Raw genomic sequence first — 27,607 nt, 5'->3', positions numbered from 1 at the left:
TTTATAGACCTCTATCATACCCCCCTCAGTCGTCTCTTTTCTAAGCTGAACAGACCCAGTCTCTTTAATCTCTCTGTGATGGGTTGGATCACAGAAACCCCCTTGTAGCTGCCAACTGATGTGCCAAGACTACTTCTGCCCCTGCTTTCCCTGCCAGCTTGGGACTTCAGAGCCCTGCCTGGCTGTGCCAGACACGCTTGCTGGCCACAAACACCAACCCAAGTCTGAACCACGTCCCACAAACTGCAAGCTTAATTGAAAGCAACTTAAGCAGTCTTCCTGTCTTTAACATTCAGATGCCCAACTCCCAATGGGATCCAAACCCCAAATAAATCTGTTTTACCCTGTATAAAGCTTATACAGGGTAAACTCATAAATTGTTCGCCCTCTATAATGCTGATAGAGAGATATGCACAGCTGTTTGCCCCGCCCCCAGGTATTAATACATACTCTGGGTTAAATAATAAGTAAAAAGTGATTTTATTAAATACAAAAAGTAGGATTTAAGTGGTTCCAAGTAGTAACAGACAGCACAAAGTGAATTATCAAGCAAAATAAAATAAAACACGCAAGCCTATGCCTAATACAGTGAGAAAACTGAATACAGATAAAACCTCACCCTCAGAGGTGTTCCAGTAAGCTTCCTTTTACAGACTAGTCTCCTTCTAGTCTGGGTCCAGCAATCACTCACACCCCCTGTGGCTACTTTCCTTTGTTCCAGTTTCTTTCAGGTATTCTTTGGGGTGGAGAGGCTATCTCTTGAGCCACCTGAAGACAAAATGGAGGGTTTTCCCAGGGGTTTAAATAGACTTTCTCTTGTGGGTGGAGACCCTCTCCTATGCAAAGTCCAGCTCCAAGATGGAGTTTTGGAGTCACGCGGGCAAGTCATATGTCCATGCATGACTCAGTTTTTATGGGCAGCAGCCATTGCCCACATGCTATCTTGAGTGTCTCCAGGAAGACTGCTTATGTGGATTGGAGCCTTCTGAGATCCATTGTTCGTTAAGTGTTTCTTGATTTGGCAGTTAATTTGCACATTCCTTTCTCAAGAAGCTGACCAAATGCTTTACTAAGGCTACTTAAAAATCAAGCAAGTACACAGCCAATATTCATAACCTCGAATACAAAAATGATACATGCATTCAGATAGGATGAATAGGTTCAGTAGATCATAACCTTTACAGAGATATGTTACATGGCATATGTAGCATCAAACATATTCCAGTTATGTCATATATACATTCATAAGCATATTTCCATAAAGCCTTATGGGGTGCACTCTCACACTCTCCTCATATGGAAGCTGTTCCATACCCAGAATAATTTTTGTTGGTTTTCTCTGTACCTTTTCTAAAATGTCGTCTTTTTTGAGATGAGGTGACCAAAATTGCAGTGCAGTATTCAAAGTGTGGGTGTACTATGGATTTCTATAGTGGCATTCTAATATTTTCTTTATCTATCCCTTTCCTAATGGTTCCTAACTTTGTTCGCTTTTTTGACTGCTGCTGCCCATTGAGAGGATGTTTTCAGAGGACTATCCATGAGGACTTCAAGATCTTTCTTGAGTGGTAACAGCTAATTTAGATCCCATCACTTTGTATGAATAATTGGGATTATGTTTTCCAGTGTGCATTACTCTGCACTTAGAATCATAGAATCGTTGGACTGGAAAGGCCCTTGAGAGGTCTTCTAGTCCAATCCCCTTCACTCATGGCAGGAACTAAGTATTATCTAGACCATCCCTGACAGGTGTTTGTCGTACCTGTGACAATGACAGAGATTCCACAACCTCCCTAGGATATTTATTCCAGTGCTTAACTACCCTGAGAAGAAGTTTTTCCTAATGTCCAACCTAAACCGCCCTTGCTGCAATTTAAGCCCATTGCTTCTTGTCCTATCCTCAGAGGTTAACGAGAACAATTTATCTCCCTCCTCCTTGTAACAACCTTTTATGTACTTGAAAGCTGTTGTCATGTCCCCTCGTTCTTCTCTTCTCCAGACAAAACAAACCCAGTAGCCTTGTCTGTCTTCTGGCAAACAGAGGCTAGAGACACCATCCCTGCCCAGCCTGGCTAATACCCATTGATGGACCTATCCTCCATGAATGTATCTAGTTCTTTTTTGAACCCTGTTATAGTCTTGGCCTTCACAACATCCTCTGGCAAGGAGTTTCACAGGTTGACTGTGCATTGTGTGAAGAAATACTTCCTTTTGTTTGTTTTAAACCTGCTGCCTACTAATTTCATTGGGTGACCCCTAATTCTTGTGTTATGAGAAGGAGTAAATAACACTTCCTTATTTACTTTCTCCACACCAGTCATGATTTTATAGACCTCAATCATATCCCTCCTTAGTCGTCTCTTTTCCAAGCTGAAAAGGCCCAGTCTTATTAGTCTCTCCTCATATGGAAGCCAATCCATACCCCTAATAATTTTTGTTGTCCTTTTTCTGAACCTTTTCCAATTCCAATCTCTCTTTTTTGAGATGGGGCGACCACATCTGCACGCAGTATTCATGATGTGGGTGTACCATGGATTTATATAGAGGCAATATGATATTTTCTATCCCTTTCTTAATGACTTGCCAGAGTTTATGCCTCTCTCTATTTTCCTCAGTAGGATTTGGCTCCCAGTTTTTAAGGGATGCCATTTTGCCTCTAACCACCCCTTTTTCTCTGCTGTTTAGCAATGATGACTTTATTTTTGGGCATCGTTCTTGAATTGTGGGCACTAGAACTGGACACAGTATTCCAGCATCGGTCACACCAGTGCCAAGTACAGAGGTAAAATAACCTCTCTACTACTGCTTGAGATATCCCTAGTTAAACATCCCAGGATCGCATTAGCTCTTTTGGCCACAGAATCACACTGGGAGCTCATGTTCAGCTGATTATCGATTACGACCCCCAAATCTTTTTCAGAATGATTGGTTCCCAGGACAGAGTGCCCCATTCTGTGAGTATGTCTACATTCTTTGTTCCTACATGTATAGGTTTACATTTAGCTGTATTTAGAAACATATCGTTTGCTTGCATCCAATTTACCAAGTGATCCAGATTGCTCTGAATGAGTGACCTGCCCTCTTCATTATTTACCACTACCTCAATTTTTGTGCCATCTGCAAACTTTATCAATCATGATTTTGTTTTCTTTCAGGTCATTGATAAAAATGCTAAATAGTGTAGGGCCTAGGGTGACCAGATGTCCCGATTTTATAGGGACAGTCCTGATTTTGTATTTTTTTTTTTTTTGTCTATTACCTCCCACCCCCGTCCTGATTTTTCACATTTGCTGTCTGGTCACTCTAGTAGGGCCAGGAACTGATCCCTGTGGGACTTCTCTGGAAACAGACCCACATGATGATTCCCCATTTACAGCTACATTTTGAGACCTATCAGTTTTTAATCCATTTGACGTGTGCCATGTTGATTTTATATTATTCTAGCTTTTTAATCAAAATGTTGTGCGGTACCAAGCCAAATGCCTTGGAGAAGTCTTTTATGTCAACACTGTAATATGTAAGAACCACTGCACAACTTGCTGCTAAAATACAATGGTCACATAGGGCCTGATTCAGGAAAGCATCTCTGTTTGGAACCGCTTTTAAGCACATGCTTGTATCCCATTGAAGTCAGCAGGACCTAAGTGCTTTCCTAGATTTAAGCATGTATATCAGTGCTTTTATGGATCAGGGCTATAATAAAGTACTTAAAAGACAGACCATATGAATGCCAAATTACCTGTGACTTTACAGCAGTGGAACCTTTTTAAAAAAATAGCAGTGACCAAAAGTAACTGGTTTCAGAAATTAATCCTGCCTGAAAATATCTCCAGCAGTTGGAGAATTGCTCAGCAGTTTTTTTTACTGTGCTTTGCATTGGACATTTCAGTATAAATTCTAAAAACAGATCTTACAAAAATGCTTTCTTTTGCAGCACATAAACAGTCTTGTAACATGGCATAAATGCTAAATTTGTACTGATGTTCACTTCAGTCATTTTTTGTTAGAGCTGTAGGTAATTACACCCATACTTAATGAATAGCATTAGTTTTATTGATGAACACTGAAGCTACATGCTGGCAGGAGGAGGTAAGGCTTAAGTTTTATGGCCTACTGCTGCTATGAAAAAGCATCTAGACACCAATTAATGTTTCTTTGATGGGATTAGTCACTGCATTAATTGCAACTTTGGATAAAATTTCTAAGTCTGTTCTTTTAGACTAGCTTTAAAAATATTATCAATATGGAATAAATTCCCTTTCATCTTAAATATAAAGACAAAAAATAGCCAGTGTATTTACATTTTTTGTGTGCTTTATATCTGTCCCTAAATGGGTAAGAAGAGTATCATCAACGGAACCTTAATTTCATTATATGTAGAACCCAATGAACAGGTTAGCTTCTGGCACACACAATTCAAACTTCCTTCTCCTGCCGTATAATAATCTCAGGATTAACTAAAGAGAGCAAAGTCCTTTAAAGGCGAAGAGTAATTCAGTCTCCATGCAAGATGAAATATTGCCATGTCCCCTCCCCCCCCCCAAGTTCTGTGAATTTGTGTTAAGTTATTCTATTAGGTTATTTTTATTTGTGGCTCTGCTGCAAGAGGCGGAACATAAATAAACCAGGATTTTTTTCCCTTTAGGGTAAAAGGGTAGTACTTATTTTGGGGTGGGGGAGTGATTTTTATTTTGTATATACTGTCGGCCAGTGGTATTTCTGTGAAAGGCAACCCCACCATTCTGAGCCACGTGCTCCCTCCTCCCCGATTTAAGGATGCCAAGGAAAAGTGAGTTTGTCTAAGAGTTATTTTTAAATGGATTATGGATTGTGCATATGGAGAGCTATGATTTTAAAAAGCCATTTTCTACAGAGAAACTTAAATGAAAAGTTGATGCTTGTTGGCATCGTATATTGACATGCATCGCAGCTTCGAAAGAATCCTGAGGATGCATCTACTGTAAAGTGTGTTCATTTATTTGTGCGATATTGTAAGATGGAATCATGTGCTCCTGTATTTAATTACCCCGATTGAAAGTTGTGACTTCTGAAATCACTAAATTAGCTTCCTTGAGCAGTGAACGCATATGGTGCCATTCAAATTGTTTGAAAGCATTTTTGTCCCTCCAAAAAGATCCTTTATTTTTTTTTTATTTTTTCTGTTTCGGGTAAAACTGGTCAATGTGCAGAATTTTGTTTCCTCTCTTAGAAAAGACCAGTAATATAAACGATCAGACTTTGGATTTCTATCCCTTCTAAGAGGGAGAGGGCAACAGTTGAAGGGATGGAAGGGATAGCTCAGTGGCTTGAACATTGGCCTGCTAAACCCAGGGTTGTGAGTTCAATCCTTGAGGGGGCCATTTAGGGAACTGGGGTAAAAATCTGTCTGGGGATTGGTCCTGCTTTGAGCAGGGGGTTGGACTAGATGACCTCCTGAGGTCCCTTCCAACCCTGATGTTCTATTATTCTATGAACCCAGGCTACTTGGAATTCTTCAGAGTTCGGATTCTTCTTTTATAAAAGGAATTAATTTTCTAAATATTTGCTTAGGGCCAGAAAACAGCCTGTCCTGTATGCCTGCACAGGAAAGTCGGAGAGCATAAGGCAGCTCCTTACTCCTCCGAGAGAGCTGTCTGTACTGTGCCAGGTGCACAGGTACCTCTGTGGGAAGTGCTGCATGCCTCCCACCCTTGGCATGCGGGCAGGAGGGGGCAGGGAATGGGTATAGTCTAGGCTTCACACCAATTTCCCCCTTTCCTCCCACTGGTTGGCACACCGAGGACGTATGTTGTGCCAGGTATTTCTCTGCCCTCCTCCACTCGCTTCCCACCCCGACCCCCAGCAGGGAGGGACCAGGAAGATAGATTGTGGCTCTGAATCAGAGTTTCCATCTTCTCCTGAGGTCGTGCAACAACATGCTGGTGAAGGGAAGGAATTGACTACGCTCTTCTGAATGACTCGGGCTGACGTAGATGAACTTTCTTTTTTTAGCTTCAGTCTCAGGCTTGGAGCTACGGTACCAGCTTTGGATTTTAATCTTCTGATGAAGCCAATGGTACAGTGGGGAAGAATATCAAGGCAAATGAAGACTTATGGAAGCCTGTTTCTCAGTGGAGACATAACTTCTGTCATTGGGTGGTTTGTCTCTAAATACAAGAAATAAGAAAGATGCGATATTTCTAAAATCTTGTCAGTCAAACTATCATAATCAACAGTCACCAAGCATCCTTCATCACTCTTCACATGAGAGCTGCAGTGCAAGAGCTTAGAAAAATCCACTGAGTACCGGAAAAAGAAATTAATGGGATGGTTTACAGGAAATCTATCCTCTGGAATGTTTGAGAGCACTTAAGTAGAGCCGAATTCTACAAGATAAAATGTCTCTCTTGGAACGCGACATCAGAAGGGTGTGGTCTGAATGGAAGGCACTTGGGAGCACTTGATCTTGGCAGTTCTTGCCACTTCCAAATTGAGCCATCCTTTTTTGTATCTGTTTTAATTCCTGCCTTTAGGACTTATGATCACTCTTTTCTTTGGGGGTGTAGTGAAGTGCAGCTTGATCCCTCTTGCTTCTGCCCCTGCTGCCCTCACAAAACCAATCAGGGACACCTCAGGTCAATGCAATCACCCGTGTATTTTATTTGTAGTCCTTTTCCACCACCAGCTTACTATCTATGTACAGGGTTTTACAGCCAGACTTCACCAGCAACAGACCAGAGTCACCAGTCCCTCCCTGCCTCTGGCCTTTCTCTTCCCCCTCTCTGGCTTCCCTCCTGCCAGCCTTTATAGCCCCTGGCTAATGAGGCTGGCAGCTGTTCCTAGTGGCCAAGCAGGCAGGGCTATTTAGCCTGCCCCAATCCATTCCTCTTGATTAGGGCTGGTGTGCCAGGGGGCTGATTAAGCACTTTGTGCCCAGCACCCTGTCACAGGGAGATTGGAGGAATGGAGGGGCTGGTTTTCTCTGCAGTAACTGGCTCACATCAATCACCAACTCTGCATATTCCTTCTCCTCTTGAAGAACTAGAAAACAAATGTTGCTGTCCTAGGTGATGGGTCTTTGTTGCCGGATGAGTTCCACAGGTCTCTGATATTGTCAGATGTGGCTGGGAAATGGACCAAATGTGATTTCCAGCTAAATAAACCCAGTGACATGACACAAAACAGATGACACTTTTAAGCAAATCCACTGAGTATCAGAGATGAGGGAAATAATGGGACTGCACCATCCCCTTCAGATATCGCATGTACAATCCAGTGTGTGTGTTTGTTGCCTTTTGTCCTTAATACAGACTAATTTCCCAACGTACTCAAAGCGCTAGATGGAGATCCCAGTCCTGCATGAGCATGACGTCCTCACAGCTTTCTCTGGTCTAATCAACTGCAGTAGAGTATTTTGTAGTATTTCTCAATCTTTTCCATATTATACACTACTGCTTAGAACCAAAATGCTCTTGTGAACCTCTTCCTCCCCTCCCCGCCCCAATCCACAATCACCCTGTAGCATGGGAGAGGGGGATTTTCAAAGGCACCAATGGGAGCTAGGCACCCAGTGCACCATGGTATCGGAACACCATCCACACTTAAAAATGAACAGAAATAGAAAATAATACATGTGTGGAATGTGGTTTGAGTTAAACTGTTGGAATTTAAACTCTTTGTATTCTCTGTCAATTTATTTTAGCTGTGAAGCATTAAAATGTGTAGAGTAAACAGTAGGTTAATGGTAAGGGGTTTCAAAGAAGTATGTTTTCACTGTAACTCAGATGTTATAGGTACCACTTATGGCCTTGGTATCTGAAATTGGGTGTCTGGTGACTAATTGCCACAGGCCATTGCAGCTTTCTTACTGTGAAGGCAAGTGAGTAAAGTAACCTGTAGTGGCGTTACACCCACTTATGCTGAAGTCAGTGGAATAGCATCTATTTACCCCATCAAATATTATTTTCTGCAGTTTTTCTGAGCTCAGGTTTCTTTAGTAAAGTAATAGGTTGTGGCAAGGGTGTTTTCTGTTCACTACCTCATTCTTTCCCTTCTGCTGGAAGAAAATGGTAGTATTTGATTCTTCTGCCATTATGAGCCATCAACAACAGTGCTGAGGAGGTGCAAAGGCACAACAAGAAAAACAGGCGCATGTTTTGCACCAGTCTGGATGTTGAAAAGTAGGAATATGATTTGACATGTGGAATAATCAAAGCTGGCACATGCTATATTGTTTGCATGCCATCATATGACAGGCCTTCAGCTACCAATTTAGCAACACAGCGCGATGATAATGGTATACAAACTACAGCTAAACAACAAACAATTTAACTTTAAGAGTTAACAAATAAAAAAGCAACTTCTTTACTAAGGCCCACAGGAGGAAAAGTTTAATTAGCTATTTGGAAGCAAATCAGTACTCTTCTAGCTGGTGGAATATTTCAGGTAATAGAATAAGGACCTGCTTGAGGGTTGATGAAGAGAGAGAATGCTGAACAGCCCACACAATCCAGATCCTCTTGTTACTTGCTAAAGTTAAATATTTAGAGAATGCTCAGCCAGTAATGCTTCTATGTTTTAAGTGTATTGCTATTTCGGGAGAGCAAATGAAAACCTTATGGTAACTGGCACTTTCCCTCGTACCCCAGTCTCAGCCACTATGTGACTTGCTGCTCTGTTGAGAGCAGATTGGGAAGCTTAGCAGCAGTGACAGATCTGCTGAGATGGTGTCACTCCTGCGTGTATCTTGACAGTTAAACATATTGGTCCTGGCTTAGATGCCACTTCTTCTTGAAAACATGTGCTCTCGTTTGGACACACACAGTACATGGTGCTTTTAATGTGTGTGTTATGACACTGCTAGAGAGCAGACCTGAAGTTCTTTGAAGCTCAGACACAGCCCATGTATTTTGTTTAATTTAGGGCTGATGCCAAAATGATTGATTGTGGTTTGTAAATATCATTTTCATTTGTTCTACCTGTACAAACCCTGCAGTCTGATTTACATTATGTTCTCTAACATAGCAAAGAGCTATCCATTATTGCCCATGATTCTGGGAACCTAACCTGGAGGTGGAAAAGTCCTAACTGTAATGAGGCCCTGAATCTGAAGGAAAAATTGCAATTTCCTTACCAAGAACAGGTGACAGAAAGTGTCCTTGACAATTTTCCTCACCTGAAAATCCAGTAGCTGGTGATCGAATGGGTCCTGTAGGTTACAAACCTTAGAAACACCCCACACTGTGAAACTGGGGTCACAAACCTGCATTTGTGTCTGATTTTTGAGGGGTTTTAGAAACTAACATTGACTAATAGCAAAAATATTGAGAAGCTAGGCTAATGAATGAAATAAGGCTCGTCCTGTAAATTGTTTGTGATAGATACCAGTAACATCAGTCTGCCAGCATCACGGGGCAACATTTCCCTGGGTTCTGCTGTTGCTAAAAGGGGGTTCCAATGTATTGCTTTAGATACAAACTTGGGGATCTATTCTGCACAATCTTACTCATGTGAGAAATCCCATTGCCTTCAATAGGACAGTGAGGATTACTCAGGCAAGGAAAGGCGTCTTGGCTCTCACTCACACACAATCCTAGACTGCTTTTCAACTGTTGTGAGAAGCCTGTTTCTCAGGACTAATGCGAGGAATTTGTCCTCTTCACTTATTTTTAGTTTCTCCCTTTCATTCAAGTGGGATCCAAAGTTAGTGATTCAGTACAATGATTTTATTAAAACCCCATGCCTCTTTTTAGGACCTCCCTTGAAGTCTCCAGCTGTCAGTTTCTAGTCAGTTTCTGCACCAGTAGTTATGGCCTTTGGGAATGGAAATTAATTTCTGAATATTATCATGCAAAGATTTAGAAGAGAGCAGAGAGCCTCTTTTCCCCCATCCCCTAAGCGTATGGTAGCTCCAACTACAGAGAACAGCCAACAGCTTGTAGGAATAAGAAATAATGCCATCCAGACTGTTAGGAGTCATTTCTCAGTACCAGGCTTAGAAAGCCAGACTTTCAGGCTTTCCCTATGTAGTGTGTGTGAACTGAGTCTGCTTCTTGTAGATGAATAAGATATAAGAAGGTATTTCCTGCTTTACCATTGCCATAGTTAAGTTATATGGTCAGAAAAGAGGATTTTCCTGCCTATGTGTTGGGTTAAAAACCAGAGTGGAAAAACTTTCTGCCAAAGTCCAGTTCTGTCTTTATGTATTGTTCATGGATACCATTGCAAGCAAAGCATCTCAGCAGAGAAATCTAATCAAACTCAGAATCAAGATATATCCACATTCTTTCTAGTATCATACAGAATAGGCCTTCCTGTTTTGCAAAGAGTAAACTTTGGCACCCAGCCTTCACCCTGACAGTATTTTTTAGGAGCATTGTCAAGGTTGGTAAGCCTAACATTTGTCCTAATAGCTTTGGTTTGGTTCACATACAGTAACTCCTCATTTAAAGTCATCCCGGTTAACCTTGTTGCGTTCTTACGTTGCTGATCAATTAGGGAACATGCTTGTTTAAAGTTGCGCAATGCTCCCTTCTAACGTCGTTTGGCAGCCACCTGCTTTGTCCACTGCTTGCAGGAAGAGCAGCCTGTTGCAGCTAGCTGGTGGGGGCTTGGAACCAGGGTGGACCAGTCCGGCAGCCCCCCATCAGCTCCCCACTCCCCTAAGTTCCCTGTGCAGCAGCTGCCAGTAGGCTAGCAATTGCAGCTGTCCCTCCCCCTCTGCCATGTGCTGCTCCTGCCCTCTGCCTTGGAGCTGCTCCCCGAGACTCCTGCTTGCTGTGTGGGTGGGGAAGGGGGGGCTAATGTCAGGGTGTCCCCCCCCCCGCTCCTACACCCCGCTTACCCCTTCTTCTCCACAGAGAGACAGAGAGAGCCTGGGGCAGCAGCTACTGTCTCAACTTCTTGATCTATTTAAAAAGACAATGCATTTAAGAGTGGGTCATCTTACTTAAAGGGGCAGTGTGCATTTCTCTCTCTCCCACACACAAGGTGTCTGTCTCTGCTATGCTTTCTCCCCTCCCCTCCATTCCTGCTGTCTTGTAGAGTGAGAGGCTACATTAACAACAATGTGTTAACCCTTGAGGGCTCAGCCGAGTGCTAGTTCATCATTTAGCACAGAGGTTCTCAAACTGGGGGTCGGGACCCCTCAGGGGGTCATGAGGTTATTACATGGGGTGTCGTGAGCTGTCAGCCTCCACCCCAAACCCTGCTTTGCCTTCAGCATTTATAATGGGGTTAAATATATAAACAAGTATTTTTAATTTATGGGGGGGAGGGTCGCACTCAGAGGCTTTCTGTGTGAAAGGGGTCACCAGGACAAAAGTTTGAGAATCACTGATTTAGCAGCAAGGCATTCCCTGGGAAATATCCCACCCTCTTCCACCCCCTAACTTCACCACCTCAACCAAGCTTCACAATCATCATAGCTGTGAACAGTATTAAATTGTTTGTTTAAAACGTATTGTGTGTGTGTGTGTGTGTGTGTGTGTATGTATGTATGTATGTATATATATTTTAAGCAAATCCAATTTCCCCATAAGAATTCATGTAAATGGGGGGGTTAGGTTCCAGGGAAATGTTTTTCACCAGACAAAAAAACTATATTTTATATAACTATATTTTATATATAAAATATAGTTTTTTTTTTTGTCTGGTGAAAAACATTTCCCTGGAACCTAACCCCCCCATTTACATGAATTCTTATGGGGAAATTGGATTCGCTTAACATCGTTTCGCTTAAAGTCGCATTTTTCAGGAACAGAACTACAACGTTAAGTGAGGAGTTACTGTATCACAAGCCCCTACGTCTACCTGTTGGCTCCATTTTCCAAGACTTGGATTGTTGTAATTGTCACAATCCTTCTGGCTCACAGGAGTGAAGCAGGCTGGGAGGCAGCGTGGCAGGACAGCCAGATATACCTGTATGCTGAGGTTGGAAGACCATACAATGGATGAACTGGGATTTCATTTATGCTTCAGTTCAGCCATTGGTTTGATCTTGTTGAAGTGGCCTCTCTCCTGTTCTGCATGAGCTGGAGCTTTCTGGAACATTCTCTACCTCATTTTGGAAGAGCTGTTCATAGCATTTTCCGGATCAGGAGGGAGGAGGTTATTGCGGGGGTCGTTGATGCCTGTTGACCGCAGCGCGTCCCTTTATAAAAACATGAGACCTAATTTTTATATTTGTATGGTAAAGAATTGAGCTGCTCTAAATAACTTTCACAGATGATTGAAATAATTGCAGGGTGGAATAGAAAATAATCAGTTTTAGACACCACCCTTATAGAAGAAGGGTTTGGGGTGACATTACTCTTTTGTCCCAGAAAAGAGCGTCATTGTTAACTTTGCAATATTTACAGCATGCTCTCAGCCACTTGAGCTCCTTAGGCAGTAAAACGTAGTTTTCCATTAAATGATATGTCTGACATTTACCAACATTTTATGTGACAATTTAGAAGAAACTGGTTGCATTAAACAGCCTTATTAATATTGCAGTAACATGATTAGGGGAACATCCTGGTCATTTGGACCAAAGGGGCTTTAATTTATGAGTTCAACAGGGTGGCTATGAAGTGTCTATTGACCAAAATACCTTTACCACAATTCATATTGTATTTACTGTCCTAGTGTGTTTGTGTCTCATAAACACACTAAGGCCACGTTTCTTTGGCTTTCATTATCCAAACACCAGAGTTTGTTTAAAAAAAAAAAGACTGGATATTAAAAACAGAAAATGGACATGTATAAATTAATTCCTGCCAACTTGGTTGTTAAGCTTGGATTTGGTCACATTTTGAAAGTATTCCTGGTTCAGTTTAGATCCCAGATCTATTGTCTCTGTTGCAGTTTATGCCACCAGTTTGTTTCATTGTTTGTGGCATTTCGTGCATTCATTGTGGCAAACCCAGTAATGGAAGCGTCTTATAAAACGCAAATGGAGATGGACCCATCCCTTTGCAAAAGTGATAAATTGCTAGGAAAGTTACACCAAAGTGGTGGTGTCAAACCTGAAAAAAATAGATTTAACTTGAAGAATTCCCTGTAGTAGAAATCTTGGGAAATGTTGAAGAGCTCATTCACAAAATTATTTTGCTGAATTCCACTTGATTTTTATGTACTTCAGTTATCTCAGAGGGGTGTTGTGAAGCTAAATTAATGTTTGCTAAGCATGCTGAGATCCTCGGATGGAAGGTGCTACAAAAGTGCAGAGTATTACTACTTTACTAGGAATAAATGCAGAAGGGACATTTGCAGTATGTGTGTGTAATTTGTGAGGGTAATACAATAAAAGTTTAGGTTTAAAGGGGAAGATTGAATTTAGGTAGTTTATGCCCTGAGTATAACACACCTACATTAAAATGGGTGTTAGTAGCTAGTAAAATGTTATCTACATCCTCACTGTGTATTTTTTAATTTATAAAAGAATCCATTGCTGTGTCATCAATGCATCAAGTCACAAAACAAGCTGGCAAACCTTGAGGAACAATTTTGTGGTCCCTTGATGGCCATCAAATCATGTTGAATTTATCGGGGGCACCATTGTATTAAAAACACTGAATAATAATAGAGAGAGCCCCTTAAAAATGAAAGTCCATGTATAATGGAGAGAGCTGGTTGAAGATAGGAATTTCCATCCTGTGGGAAGTTCTGAGGTTTTGAAATTTGGTTTTATCCTGAATCAGGATAAAAATTCTAAATCTTGCAATTTTTTGGTTAAATACAATATTATAAAATACTTATTTTTGACGTTATCAAAATGTTTAGTTTCAGTAAGATCAAAATGCTTTGTTCTAACGTTATCATTTTGATTTTATGTTATAATTAATGTAACAGTTGACAGGATAAAGGGCCGCATGTGTGGGAAGTTAGTGCTGCAACCACCTGAGTATTATTTGTAGTGAGGACACACTGAGGACATCAGCCTTAAGGGCTGTCAATCTGGGACTTTTCACAAGCATGGATGCACTTACTAAATGAGGTGCCATCCTGTCTATTGGACTCATTTGTATTAACCTATAAACTTTCCCATAGTAATGAAGATGAGTTTTTTCACCATTTCCTTTATTAATCACTTATTTAATCAGCTTTTGAATAAGGATCTGAAAAATTGCTCAGCAGTAAACATTGGTGAAACAACCAGTTCTCTCCTGGTCTGGATACTGAGATTTAAAAGCCTATTAGTTGCATATTAGTTAATATTTTTCAACACGTTGTTATTCCATTTTTTAGTATCTTTATCATGTAGAGTAAGTGCATGTGTCTGGCAGAAAAAATGACCCAATACAGTTCAGAGATCCTTGAACTGAGGCTGCATTACATGGAACACAGTATGCAGTGTTGGTCCCAGGATATTAGAGAGACAAGGTGGGTGAGGTAATATATATTTTATTGGGCCAACTTCTGTTAATGAGAGAAAAATATGTGTTAACTATTTATGCTAAACAATCTGTTCCACCTTCTGTATTTAGCTGGGGCACTCTGAGTACCCGTATAAGCTTCTCTCTCTCACCAACAGAAGTTGGTCCAATAACAAATATTAACCCACCCACCTTGTCTCTCTGAAACACAGTGCCATCCTTGTGGATTGTGTCAAATTTCCCTTTTTAAAGCATACATAAGAAAAGGATCCCCAGTGTCTTTATCACCACTTTGGGAAGTAACACAGTTTGGACAAAATTAGCCCATGTGCCAAAATATCTATTTATCTGATAGCCATAATAGAGAGAGAGAGGGAGACAGACATCTCAAATCTCATGCATGCCCATGATGGAGTGTTTTCTGCTTCATAATGATTCTTCCTGTCCTCCTTCCCCCAGGCCACAAACAAGAAACCTGGAGACTTACAGGCAGCTTTTAAATGCCACAGAGTTATAAAAGAGAGGAAATCCATAGTTATAACTTAAACTTCATCCTTAAAGTACTCTGTTCTATTTCAGTGTTAAGAAAATAGTGTCATACAGAGCTGATAGCCAAGCCCCTGCAAGTGGGATCGGAATTAATGATCACACGCTCTTTGTTCATGAAGAACACCACTCTCCTCTATTCAGGGCTTTTCCCCTTTTTCTTTTTATAGTTTATGAAAAAAATATTGTGGGCTGTTCTTCTGTCCTTGGTACTGATGGATTGCTGTGTGAAAGGGTGGCTCTTTCCTGATGGGAACAGGGCTCATCCTGATCTCTTGCATTAAGGAGTTCCAGAATCTAAGGCCTTCTGCTGAGACCATCGCATACCATGGCTCACAAAATGCTCACCCTAGGCTCTGATAACTACAGCATCCCCTTTGAGTGGGACTTGATGGCATGGCCATCAAGTGGGGCTCTGCTCTTGGGCAAGGGTCCATAGTAGTAGATCTGATTGCAGGGGTGGGATGTTTTTGAATCTAGGGACTCCAATGTTTGTTTATGTAAAGTATTGGGCACATCTGTGGTGTTATTGAGTAATAATAAATAGAAATGCCATTTATGAAGTTTCAGCATTGTTATTGTTCCTGCACCATTCCTTTCTAATACCATTTATCTATCATAAACCAAACAAAATCTTCTAAAAGATTTTTGCTGAGTGTGAAAATCTCCATCAGAACATGTGGGATTGTTCCCTTCACCAGTTTTTAGCTCATCACTGCATTTCTCACCTGCAGAACAAACACCATTTGATATGGTTAAGCCTCTTTGCTAAGAGATGACAGATAAATTTTTGTTTGTTTGTATTAGATTATTAAGAAATTATTAGAATATGACAAGTCAGGAGCTGTTGTAAGGATGAATTGTCATTTCATGGACACAAGGTTTTTTCAGAATATATGTGAAACTTGTGTTACTCAGCAGTGGTTTCCTTCAGAAACTATCTCTGGTTCATTTTCTCATTCATTTAAGATAAGGGGAAAGGTCTGACTGAAGCACACTAATGACTCTCAGAACTATGACTACTCCTGCCTTTTAGTCCGTTGTGCCTAGGTATAAAATGTCCAAGAAAAATTTAGCAATCTGTTTGCTTTCTAACTGTGCTGTTAATGTCAGCTTCATTAGACAGTACATTGCAGCCATCTTGGATTCCTTCCTTTTCTTATATATTCATCTTTCCTTCCTACCAGGGTAAAAATCTGTGCTCCATTCAACTCAATGGGAAAGCTCCCATTAATGTCAGTGGAGCCAGGATTTCATCCCTTATTGTTATATCACATGTCTATTACAGCACTTTGGTAACAGGCAATAAGATAGGTATTAATACTGTAATCTGGGCACACCTGATAGAAGGCAGTGATGTCAGCAGCCAGAGATTTAGAAAAGTGTGTGAAGATTTCTCAGTCCTGGAGGGTCTGTCTTCGGGGTAAGTTCTCTGCCTCAGAGTGGGCACTGTGAAACTTTGTATCCAGAGCATAAAGGAAGCTTGAAATGAGAAAAATAAGCATTATGAACAGGTGCCTGTCCCAACCTGCTATCAGACCGTCTACACACTGTGCTGTGTCACAATTTCATTCCTTCCTGGGATTTGTTTTTATTAACACAGAAATTAACAATAAGATCATGTAAAGTTTAGCTGAAACCTTCTCACCAGATGTGGCTCTTTCAAGCATCCTCCACCTGGACTGTTGAGCCACTCTGTAGATCTCGTGTGTGGAAAGCCATATGCATCAAATCTGGGGGGGTGGGGGGCTAATGAGGAGGGCTGGTCAAAAGGCTTTCTGACCAAACAAAACAAAGCTTCAATGGATTTGAATATTTTCACCCCAAAATGGTATCAATTGCAATTTTCCAGTTTTTGACAAAATAGTTCCAAATTAAAAGTTTCAATCTAATCAATTACAATTCAAATTGAAACTTTTTTTTATTAAATTAAATGAAAAATATCTAGTTTTCTCCCTTCTCTCCCATTTTTCATTTGGGAGGGAGAAAAAGGTATAGAAAGAAAGAAAAATGTGTTTTTTGAATTTGTTCCATTTGATTTAAATAAAAATTTAATCCTTTTGAAACAAAATATTTTAAATGAACCTTTTAATTACAAATTGTTTTGACAAAAGTTTTGAACACTTTCGAAAAATGTCATAGGAAATGAAGATTTTTTTGTTTTGTTTTGTTTCGTTTGAAATTTTCTGGGTCAAAAAGTTCCGATTTTTCAGTCAGCTCAAGTAATGAGTAAACAGTCTGTGTGAGCCAGCAGAACCCACTTACACTTACATTTTTCCTAGTAACCTGCTAAGAGGATGTGGTGTTACAGACACACACTGCTAGCATGGTCCATCCAGAGATTATAATTATTTATAAAAAGACTGACTTTGTGGGCTGAGAACACCTGTGTGCTAGATTTAAGCCCAATACAAGGGAAAGCTACCACATTGTGAGCGCCTGAAAAACATTTTATTCAGATGAAAAATTAACAGCCCTGTATTATTGGCATTGCTCTGGGCAGCACAGCTGTAGTAATTATAGATAATTTTTGTTTCACTTAACACATGCTTTCAGTATTTGCATATTGTCAGGGTCAGTTTCCAGTGCCTCTCCACTTGAAGGGATACAATTAAATTACTTTATTCACCGCTGTCCTTTTGTATCTCTGGTTGATAAATGTATTCAGTGTGCATGACAGTAGTATGGAAAAAAAGAAAACAGGGTTTTCTGCTGGCCTGCGATTTGATTAATGACCCGATCCAGAGGGGATAGTCCCATCTTTTCTTTTTATTAAGTGTACATTAGGGAGAATGACATCTGATATTAAATAATATACAATTAATAACTCAATATTCAATCACAATAAACAATAATGCATAACTAATTCCCAACAAATGTAGGCAACCTATTTCTTTAAATATGTTATAAAAATATGTCCAGACTCCTGTATTTTATGTAGTTACAATAATTCCTGTCTCCCTATTTTCTGCCCTCTTGACCAGTGGTTTACGACTATGTCTAAGGGGTCCACAAAAGGTTGTCATTACCATAGAACAGTGGTTTTCAACCTGTGGTCCACGGATGCCTGTGGATCTGCAGACTACATCTAAGATTTCCAGAGGGGTCCGCACCTCCAGTTGACATTTTTTGGGAGTCTGCAAATGAAAAAGGTTGAAAACCACTGCTCTAGACAGACATGTTCATGAAAATTCAAGATTGTACATGATGGTAGGTACTTGGAAATAAACTTACATTCTATATTTACACAACAGAATTGCAGATGTTTGCTTTAAAATATTTTCCTTTTTCCACACTCCCTGTTTCCCACTCTGAAAATATAACAACCTTCCTGTCCCCAACAGATCCTCAAACCTAGGAGGCTCTGCTTTGTATTTCAAATTTCAGCCTGCAGTCCATTTACTAGTGGGAGAAATGGTGAGCGCTGTAGCGAGAGTGTGGGGAAGGTTTGCTTGGCTGCCAGTGCAGTATTCCAGGTCAACCCTGCAGAGGAGTAAGGGACCTTAAAGGATAACTACATGTGGAAACAGAAACCGCTTTTCCATTATCCTCACTTGGCAGCAGGCCCTCTGAACAGTATCAACCAGGCCCCACGCAGCACGCTAGGCCTCAGCTCAGCATCACCAGAGCAGCCTGGGGGCCTGCATCTCACAGGCTGCACAAACCCCGTCTGTTCTGTCCCATCTCCCCTGCCCTCACATTAGCTGGGCTCAGAGCAGCTGGTGCAATTCCTGCTGCTGGCCTCTGGGGAGTGCTGGTCTGCCTCCTCCATCTCGGCTCTCTTCATGGCACCTAGGCACTTTGGAGCGCTCAGGAGGGAAGGGGACTGTGGCTAGTAAGGAAATGATGGGGAGGGAGCAGGGCTGGCTCCAGGGTTTTTGCCGCCCCAAGCAGGCAAAAAAAAAAAAGACGCGATCGCGATCTGCGGCGGCAATTTGGCGGGAGGTCCTTCGCGCCGAGCGGGAGTGAGGGACCCTCTGCCAAATTGCCGTGGACCTGCTGCCCCTCTCCAGAGTGGCCACCCCAAGCACCTGCTTGCTAAGCTGGTGGCTGGAGCTGGCCCTGGGAGGGAGGAGGGCTGTTCCAGTCTCCCAGGGCCCCCACTGCCTCTCCCCACCTCAGGATCCCAGAGCCCCCCACAGACCTAGGGCTCCTACTGCCTGCCCACCTGCCCCCACTTTCCCCCTTTAGGGTCTGAGACTCCACCAGCCATGGGCTCCCCTGACTTCCCCTCCCCAAGCTCTCAGAACCCATCAGATCTCCTTATGTAGAGGAAGCTCAGGTATAAGGCATGCCAATATTTGCTTAAACATTCTCAGATGTGTATGTATATATAAATATATCCCTTTAAGACCCATCTGATGTAACTAGAACATGAGAATCAAATTTCCACTTAAAAAAATAATTAGACTCCAAGATTTCAAAATTTGACAGACCTTATGTCACAGCTGCTTATATAGTCAGCTAATGACCTGCTCCGCTCTGGGCTGGTCTATGGGTCAGAATGATCAAGGTGATAACAAGGAGATATCTTTGGTTTATCAGACATTAGTGAATATATTTCATTTCTAGATATTAACTTGCACAAACAAAGAAATATTACCTAGTTTTAATAACTGTGATGCTTTCTATTGATGGAAAGCTGGCACAAATATAGTATACATGTATAGTTAAAAGCAAAAAGTAATTTTTGAATTACTGGTTTTCTGTAAATATAGTAATTGAGTAATTATCATCAGAACCAGGTATTCTTTTAAAATCACTTGTATGTGAAACATGACAAATATGTTCCCAGTATTCTTTTAATTCGCTTTACCCTATAGCAGCAGTAAAACTGCAAGAGGAGCTAGAGCTTACAGTATGTGTAGATTATTTTGGTTCATATTCTTTCCATTATGCAATAATATTAAAATACTATTTTATTATTTCCAATATAGACTTATTTTAATGAAATGAAGATGGCTCTGGAGCTGCAAACTAGGAGCTAATCAAATAAAGTAAATTGGTGTTTCCATTCTAGTACTACTTATTATTGCTATGGTTCCAGGTGAAGAATAAAAAAAAAAAAAGCAATTGCTTTTCATATCTGACCAAATGCAGCACAAGTTTAATTTATTTCCCTTACAAACCTCCTATAAACATAAACTAGAATAGTCCAGTAAGAAACTATGATCACAGAAGAATCTAAGTTCAGGTATGCAACTTTCTTCCTCCTAAAATCTTGAATATCCTGTAAAAGTTCGAGTGGGATTCTTGAATGTAAGTATACAGGCAAAGCCTTTAGATGAGATCGGGTTTTGTAATATACCAATTGTGCATTCTGAGGATTTGTATCAGATCTTGATCTCTTCAGCCTTGCTGTAACCATCAATTTATTACTCCTGGCTCTGTTTGTGTGAGACAGAGATAAGCACAGGAGACGTACCTTCTCTATTTTTTCTTACAACAAGAGAGAAATATAGGAACAATTTATATCAGGTTAAAATTGTTCCTCATTTTTATGAAGATACCCAAGAAACAGCTGTTTTCTATCAGCATTAAACCAACTTGAAACAGTGCTATCAAAGTGAGAGACTTTCCCAAGATTTGTAAGAGGCATTTTTTTAAGTAGAGAAAACGGGAACAGAAGGTTGTAACTTATTAGATTTTTAACCAAACCATATTAGCTGTGTGTCGTCCAGTGACATCTTACTCTGTTCCGTGCTGTGTAATAGAAGGAAAGGGGTGTGTGTGTGTGTGTGTGTGTGTGTGTGTGTGTGTTTTAAAGAGCTTTATTTATTTCAGCCTTGCAAAATCATCATGCAATTGTACTAGGCCAGGTACACAATCTGGTCACCCACTCATGCTTTAATGATGATGGTAATGAGAAAATGAATGGTATTCTAATCACCCATCAAAAAATTACTCAGCCCAATCAAGTGGGTGTGTAGAACTTTTCATGATTGATTTCTATATTTAGTGTTTTGTGTAGTTCTTTGTGACAAAAGTAGCTGTAACAAAAACAAAGTCAAAATGACTCAGTGTCTCACCTTTCATCAGTTCAGCATAGCCCATCAAACAATACCATAAAGAAACTGCGACCATATTGATAGTGCTAGTGATAATCTGAGAAAGCAAGTAAACAGAAACATTTGGGCTGATGAAAAGGAATGATAGAATTGTTGTATGCACGTTACAGATCATAAGTAAGGCTACATTTATGTCACGGAGGTCATGGAATTCACGAAATCCATGACTTCCAGAGACCTCCATGACATTCTCTGTTTCAGCCTCTGGGGCTGCAGGATTCTGGAGCTGGCAGCTGGGGGGCCCTGGCAGGGTTCTGGCGACAGCAGCTGCAGGCGACAGGGGGCCCCCTGAAAGGTTCCAGCGACAGCTGGGGGTGTCCTGTTTTCTCTTTGGGAAATATGGTCACCGTGCAGCTCCGAACCCCACAGCTCCCAGCCACCATGGTGGCAGGGGAAACCATGGAACCACAGCAGCAAAAGTCACAGACGGGTCATGGCTTCCGTGAGTTTTTGTTTATTGCCTATGATGTATCCGTGACTCTTACTAAAAGGAACCATGACAGAATCTTATCCTTTAATCATAATTCCTCACTCTCACCCAAAGACTTGCATGCACAGTGAACAGAAGGGCTGGTGGGACTGAACCCCCGACAGCCACGTATTAGAGCATTATCAGGGAAGAAGAGAAATTACTCAATGTCACCCTGTGAAATCTGAGTGAGGAAAGAGCAGAACTCTTGCAGAGCCACCCAATCCACACCAACGTAACATTCCAGTCAAAGGTATCACAAACCACTGAGACCCCTTTTGACATCTATCACTAGAAGTAAATCATCAGTCAAAGATATTGATACCATCTCCATGCAATATCCTAATCTAAATCTGTCTTGCATAGGTTTTCCTATTTCACCGTAGTATCTAAGTGCTGAAACCAAACTGATCAGGATTGAGGAGTTTTATGGACTCCAGAAGTGACTGGAGCTGCCCCATCACCACTTTTTTCGCCACCTGCCCTAAAAAGGTGGTGATTTGTGAGCCACGAGGCATACTTCAGCGGGTCTGACAAACACCAGTCTTTGAGGTTTTGAAGAGAGTTTGAGTTGACAGGTGAAATGACTAGAACTTTGTAGAATAAACACTAACAACATGTGTAGTATCTTTACTGAATTAATCCAGCACTATCTGCAGGTCTGTCAAATCAAGACTGTAGTTTCGTTGACGCGAAAAGGTTAATTTTTCAGAAGGTTGTGTAGCAATACAGCCTGGAAGCAACTTTAAGAATCCTTAGTTCTGGTCCACTCAAAAAGTGGTAGATTTGGTCTTGAGAATGATGCCAGATTTAATCCAGTTAATTATAATAGGATTATATCAAAATGTTCTTAAAGCCCTTCAGCTGAGAGATAGTCGGGGTGAAAGCTTCCTTGTGACATCCAGCTCTGGCTCAGATGCTGAGGGGTGGAAACAGGTAGCAGTTATCCTGCTGCACAGTGAGATTAGCAGGAAGGAGCGTAAGACGTTTGACATTATTCTGCTCAATTGAGATCTTATTACAAGATGCCTGAGACACTCTGCTAGAAAGCTGATGGTGAAAAAATATTGTAGGTATGAAAATGGCCCTGTGGTATACATGAAGAGTGCTAGGAGATGCTCAGATGAAAAGGGCTATGTAACTGCCAGGTGGTGGTATTATAGTAGTGGCTAAGCAATCATTGGGCTCCTTTCTTTTATATTTCTTTTGCTGTTTCATTGGCCTTGGAAAGCACTCGGGTATCTCTTGTTAAGAATACAATTAATATTTTGTTATATTTTAAATGTAAAATTGTGTATTCATGCACTGTAAACACAGAATACAAAATCAATACAAATGTCTAAGGTTCACCCTTTTCTTCCTATCCAGACCACCAAAATTCTCATCCAAGCCTTCCCCCCTCTCTGATCTTGATAACTAAAACCGCCTCCTCTCTGGCTTCCCTATTCCCACTCTCCAGTCCATACAAGAAACAGCTCTGTGGATTGCATTCCTTTTCCACTGCTCTGACCATATCACCACCTCTTTGAACCCTTCCATTGGGTCCAACTGTTTCACTGCATCACATTCGAGTTTCTTGCTTTCACCTTCGGGGCCATTCACAAATCTGCCTCTTTTTACTTATCTCTTCTTGTCACTTATTGTGTCACTCTCTCTGCGCCTCCTTCCATTCTGCCCTGTCTGCATGGAACATCCTCCCTGAACTGATCCATAAGTCTCCTTGCTCTCTTCTCCTTCAAACTTCTCCTCTATACCCATCTCTGCTGATTTCAGAGTAGAAGCCGTGTTAGTCTGTATCTGCACTTCAGTGGGCTGTAGTCCACGAAAGCTTATGCTCTAATAAATTTGTTAGTCTCTAAGGTGCCACAAGTACTCCTGTTCTTTTTGCATCTCTGCTGAGATGCTTAAAATCAGCTAATTAATGATGTCTTGGGGCGGATGAGAATAGTGGGCACTTAAGAATTGCACATGTATACCTGAAACTATAACCATCTCTCCCCCTGCTCTTTGTGTTACTGGCTTTCTTAGGGTTTGAACTCTTTTGGACAGAAACTTCATGTATGTTTGTACTGGGGCTGATTGTAGACTCTGGGTGCTATCCAAGTATAAATATTAACAAAGAGTAATGCAGGTGTGCAACAGAGTTGCTATGGAAACATTTCATGACCATGTGCTAGTCAGACTAAAAGCTCTTTGGGGCTGGGACGGTAACTTGTGTTTTGGCATCCACCTGGATGAGGCCTTTAAGTGCTACCAAGATGTGTATTAAAATGTTAATAAAAGCCCAAGCAAACAAAGAAAAATACAGAGAAATTGGAGATGCTCATCTCGATGCTCCAGCCCGTCTGAGTAGCAGGTAGAGAACTATGGGTTTGCATAGTATTAATTACTCACAGCCCAGACTCTGGAACAGCCACCTCAGTTCCTAGCAACTTTGCATTTGGAGAATTGTGCACGGAGGCTGTACATGATCCTTTGTTTTATTCAGGTGCTCACAGTAGCTTGGCCCAATACAAGGCATAAAGTCGTGTTCCCCACTCCCTTTTTGCAAACGAGGTGGTGATAGAATTTGGTTGGTGTATTTAGGCATCACAGAAGAAATGCCAATATGGTGGATATTATTGCTTGGCTTAAAAGTGACAGGAAACTGGCTGCTAGAGTGTCTTTTCTCTATATTTATAAATAGAATTCAGTCAGGTTGCTTGGATATGGTAGGTTTATCTTCATGGTGAAAGAGATTTGAAGTAGTTTCTTGTCCATGTTAATTGTGTTCCATATGGTGGGTATAATTCTGTATACCTTGCAGGGCATTATTTAGGGAAAGAGATGGAAGGCAGATTAGGTAATATTTCAGAATGAACATCGCTTTACTTACATACATGAAGGCGAGGACCAAGTGCAGAAGCAGAGAACAGGTATGTTGTTTTGTCGCAGTCTCGCCACATTGTTTATGCGCTTTGTTTTGACATACAATAAAGACAAGGATATTAGCTTAGTCTAGATCATTTCAGCTGGGGTAAGGCTCAGAAGAAACATGTCAATAGCATATGGTGTATAATGATGACCTGAGCTTAATTGAGTATTTAGTCCAGTGTTGGTGTGAATTATTATTAACCCCATTTACAACAGTTACTGTTTTGTTACTGCATTATTCCTATGTAATAAAACATTGTTACATGTAACCACTTTCAAATAGTGGCAGTCTGTATTTTTACAGAAAATGGAGTGTGAAAATCTGAATAAGATGATACTCTTCTGTTTATCTTGTTGGCATGGCTATGTGTGAAGCATAAAAGTAGGGGGGGGGGAGATGTTTTTCCAGCTGGTCTAAGTATTGCTTTTTTCACCTCTGGTGTGGCTTTGAAACCACAAGCCAATATTGTATAAAACAGACCACTTAATTTGGCTTATTTAAAGAGCTTTCTTGGCTGGGAGCTATATTGAAACTCTCTGCTGGCACTGAAAATGTTTAGTAGCATTTGTTAGTTCCAAATAATTCTTTGCTCCTTCTGAAAATACAGGTGCCCAGACAGAAAAATGTTTTTAAAATTGAATTCTGTAGAAATTGGTGGGAAGTATATTGTGTAGATTTTTCCTCAAAGGTTTCTGTATGTTAATTTGTTTTGTTTATACGAGTTCAGGAGTTTTACTTTATCAAATGTCGCCAGCGAAAGCTTTTCTATGAAAGTTGTTTATTGCTGCTGCTGCTGCTAATGTTGTTGTATTTCTTTCTGTTCTTGGTGTTCCAAAGCCAAATTACTGTGACTAATGTACCACTGTAAATTTTTGCAACCATCTACATTACTGATGTCTGCATGTGATGCATGGTGTCTTTTTAGTGATTTCTTTTTATGTTACAGAAAAATGGCATTTCTGCTATATCAGTTTAGCATGTGATGAAACATTTCAATAAAATATTGTAGTGTACCAAAAAGATATTAACGACTGTATATTGGACAAATAGTTATGCTTTCCTATTGATATCCCAAAACTTCAATAGATGATTCCTAAGTGGAAAAGGTGTTCAGGTAGCTTTGAAGTTAAAATGATGAACAAAAATGAAAGAACTATTTTAGGTTTAACATTATGCGTGCAATGAATACCATGTATTCTGGTATAAATGAATGCCTTTTCTATTTATTTTTTGCTAACATATTCATTCAACTGCTATTAAACCTTCTTATTATCTAATCCTGGTTGATGGATTAAAAGATGTGGTAGAAGTTCCTTTAAAATTAAATGAGAGACTGTGTACCATAAAATAACCAGCATCCTTTCTCTTTCACCTTCTTTTTCTTCTATTTTTAGAGCATAGCTCAGCCTATGGCTAATATATCATGGTCAGACAGTGGATAGTACTAACAGAATATTTTTTTATAACTATCATTGACACATTTAATTCATTAGGTACAAAATCCCAAGTAAATTTTTGCAGACCATAAAACATAGTTAATCTGGTGAGCAGCAATCAAAGGTGAAAAATTATGTTAAGCCAAATGTAGAATATTGCTTTTCTGTAGAGACTTTGTGGTCTAAATATCTTTCATCATACATTTTTCTAGTGTGTTTCTTTACATAATTCATCTGTTTCTTGTTTTCAGACCACAGAATGGTTCTATGATACTGTACAACAGGAAGAAGGTGAAATACAGGAAAGATGGATATTGCTGGAAAAAGAGGAAAGATGGGAAAACCACCAGAGAAGATCACATGAAACTGAAGGTCCAGGGAGTGGAGGTAGGAGAACAAAGGGTTTGCCTTTCAGCGGAAGGAGCAATGAAAGAGCAGTGCTTCCATTAATTGCTCTTGTTAACGTAAAGTTGTAAATACTATATGTATATTTGCTGAATTCGTTTTCCCCCTAAAATCAGTATTATAGTTTTTAGTAAAATCTAAATGTGGCTTCACTTCATCAGAATATTGCCCACTCTATAGTTAAGGAGTCAGAGTGTTGTTGAAGATATTGAAGTGTTGGAAAATGTTTTTTCCAAGGTGCACACTTTTCTATAGCAGTTAGTTACAAAGACATGCAAACATCTCAAGCATGGGTTGCTAATCATTTGCAAGTCTTATCTCTCTTAGAAATGGGTAAGCATCAGTGCCTTCACATGTATATGATTAATATGCACTTACTACTTGGTGACTGTCATTCAGAATTTCACACACATGCATGCGTGTACATCCCTTTTCTAGACAGATCATTCCTGATGGAGGCCTCATGAGTGTCATTAATATATTTAAATAACCTTTATTGATGGGATTGTTTGTTTTCAGTTTATACCATGTGCCTGTTTTAATAGACGCAATGCTACTCTCAGCTATGTGGTTATAACTCCTATTGTACTTGATGGCGGTGTATAATCAGTGTCTCTAGGCACATATAACAATGGTAAATCTATATTGACGCCCAAATCAAGTGCATTACAATAACTTCATCCAAAAGTGACACAGGTCTAGAGTACTGTGGCAAGGAATGGTCACAATCTTTCTGCCAAGTGCAGATTAAAAGAACTTTTGACCACTACAGCTGTCTGGCCATCTAGAAGCGATAAAGTTTAGTAACAAAATGGGCAGTATATTACCTGCAACATTCCCTTTAATTGTTATACCAGTGAGCCCCAAATTCAGCAAGACACTTAAACATTTGCTTAACATCAAGTATGTCAGTAATTCTGTTGATGTCATTGGGTGTATTCATGTGGGTAAAGTTAAGCACATGCTTATAATTTGCTGAATCGGGACCCTAACTAGCACCACCTCTCTTTTAACCAGATTGAGCACCAGACAGTTTGCTGCCATCCAAATCCAAATCTAGACCAGAATTTGGGAAAGCTTAAAAAAAATTGCACCATCTGTGTCTGATGAAACAGAAATACAGCTGCGTATCATCAGCATAGTGATGGTACAGCAGCCTAACCTAGTGTACTATCCTCTCCTGTTTTACTGTAGCCTTGAGACGTACTTTAGGAATGATGTGCTGAAGGAAAATGTGAGCCCAGATATTTTTTTCTGCATCTGGTATTGTGTTGCAGAATTTACTGTTTACTGAATTTACAAGACCACTTGAGTTCAATGGATTACCCTACCATACTGAAGTTTCTTCTAGGCACTTTATCATTATTACATTTTGCAATACATATTATTGAGTTTATTATGTTTAAAATAGCATAAATGGGTTTTGTTATATT

At 40.4% G+C, this 27,607-nt stretch overlaps 1 protein-coding gene across 26 annotated transcripts in view; it reads left to right on the top strand.

Moving 5' to 3' along the window:
- CAMTA1 (calmodulin binding transcription activator 1) overlaps positions 1 to 27,607 on the top strand; it is a 913,810-nt gene that overhangs the window by 315,579 nt on the left and 570,624 nt on the right. For all 26 annotated transcript variants that reach the window (XR_010594216.1, XR_010594211.1, XR_010594214.1 and 23 more), the window contains one exon: positions 26,021 to 26,156. Coding sequence is in view for 20 of the 26 variants with exons in the window: in XM_065574895.1 (XP_065430967.1) it covers positions 26,021 to 26,156 (136 nt within the window). In the remaining 6 variants the exon portion in view is untranslated. The remainder of the gene's footprint in view (positions 1 to 26,020; positions 26,157 to 27,607) is intronic.

Source organism: Chrysemys picta, chromosome 21 (assembly GCF_011386835.1).
Source record: "Chrysemys picta bellii isolate R12L10 chromosome 21, ASM1138683v2, whole genome shotgun sequence".
In the NCBI taxonomy this organism is placed as follows: domain Eukaryota; kingdom Metazoa; phylum Chordata; order Testudines; family Emydidae; genus Chrysemys; species Chrysemys picta.
Note: the sequence above shows the minus strand (reverse complement) of the source record. Positions and strands in the feature narration are given on the sequence as shown.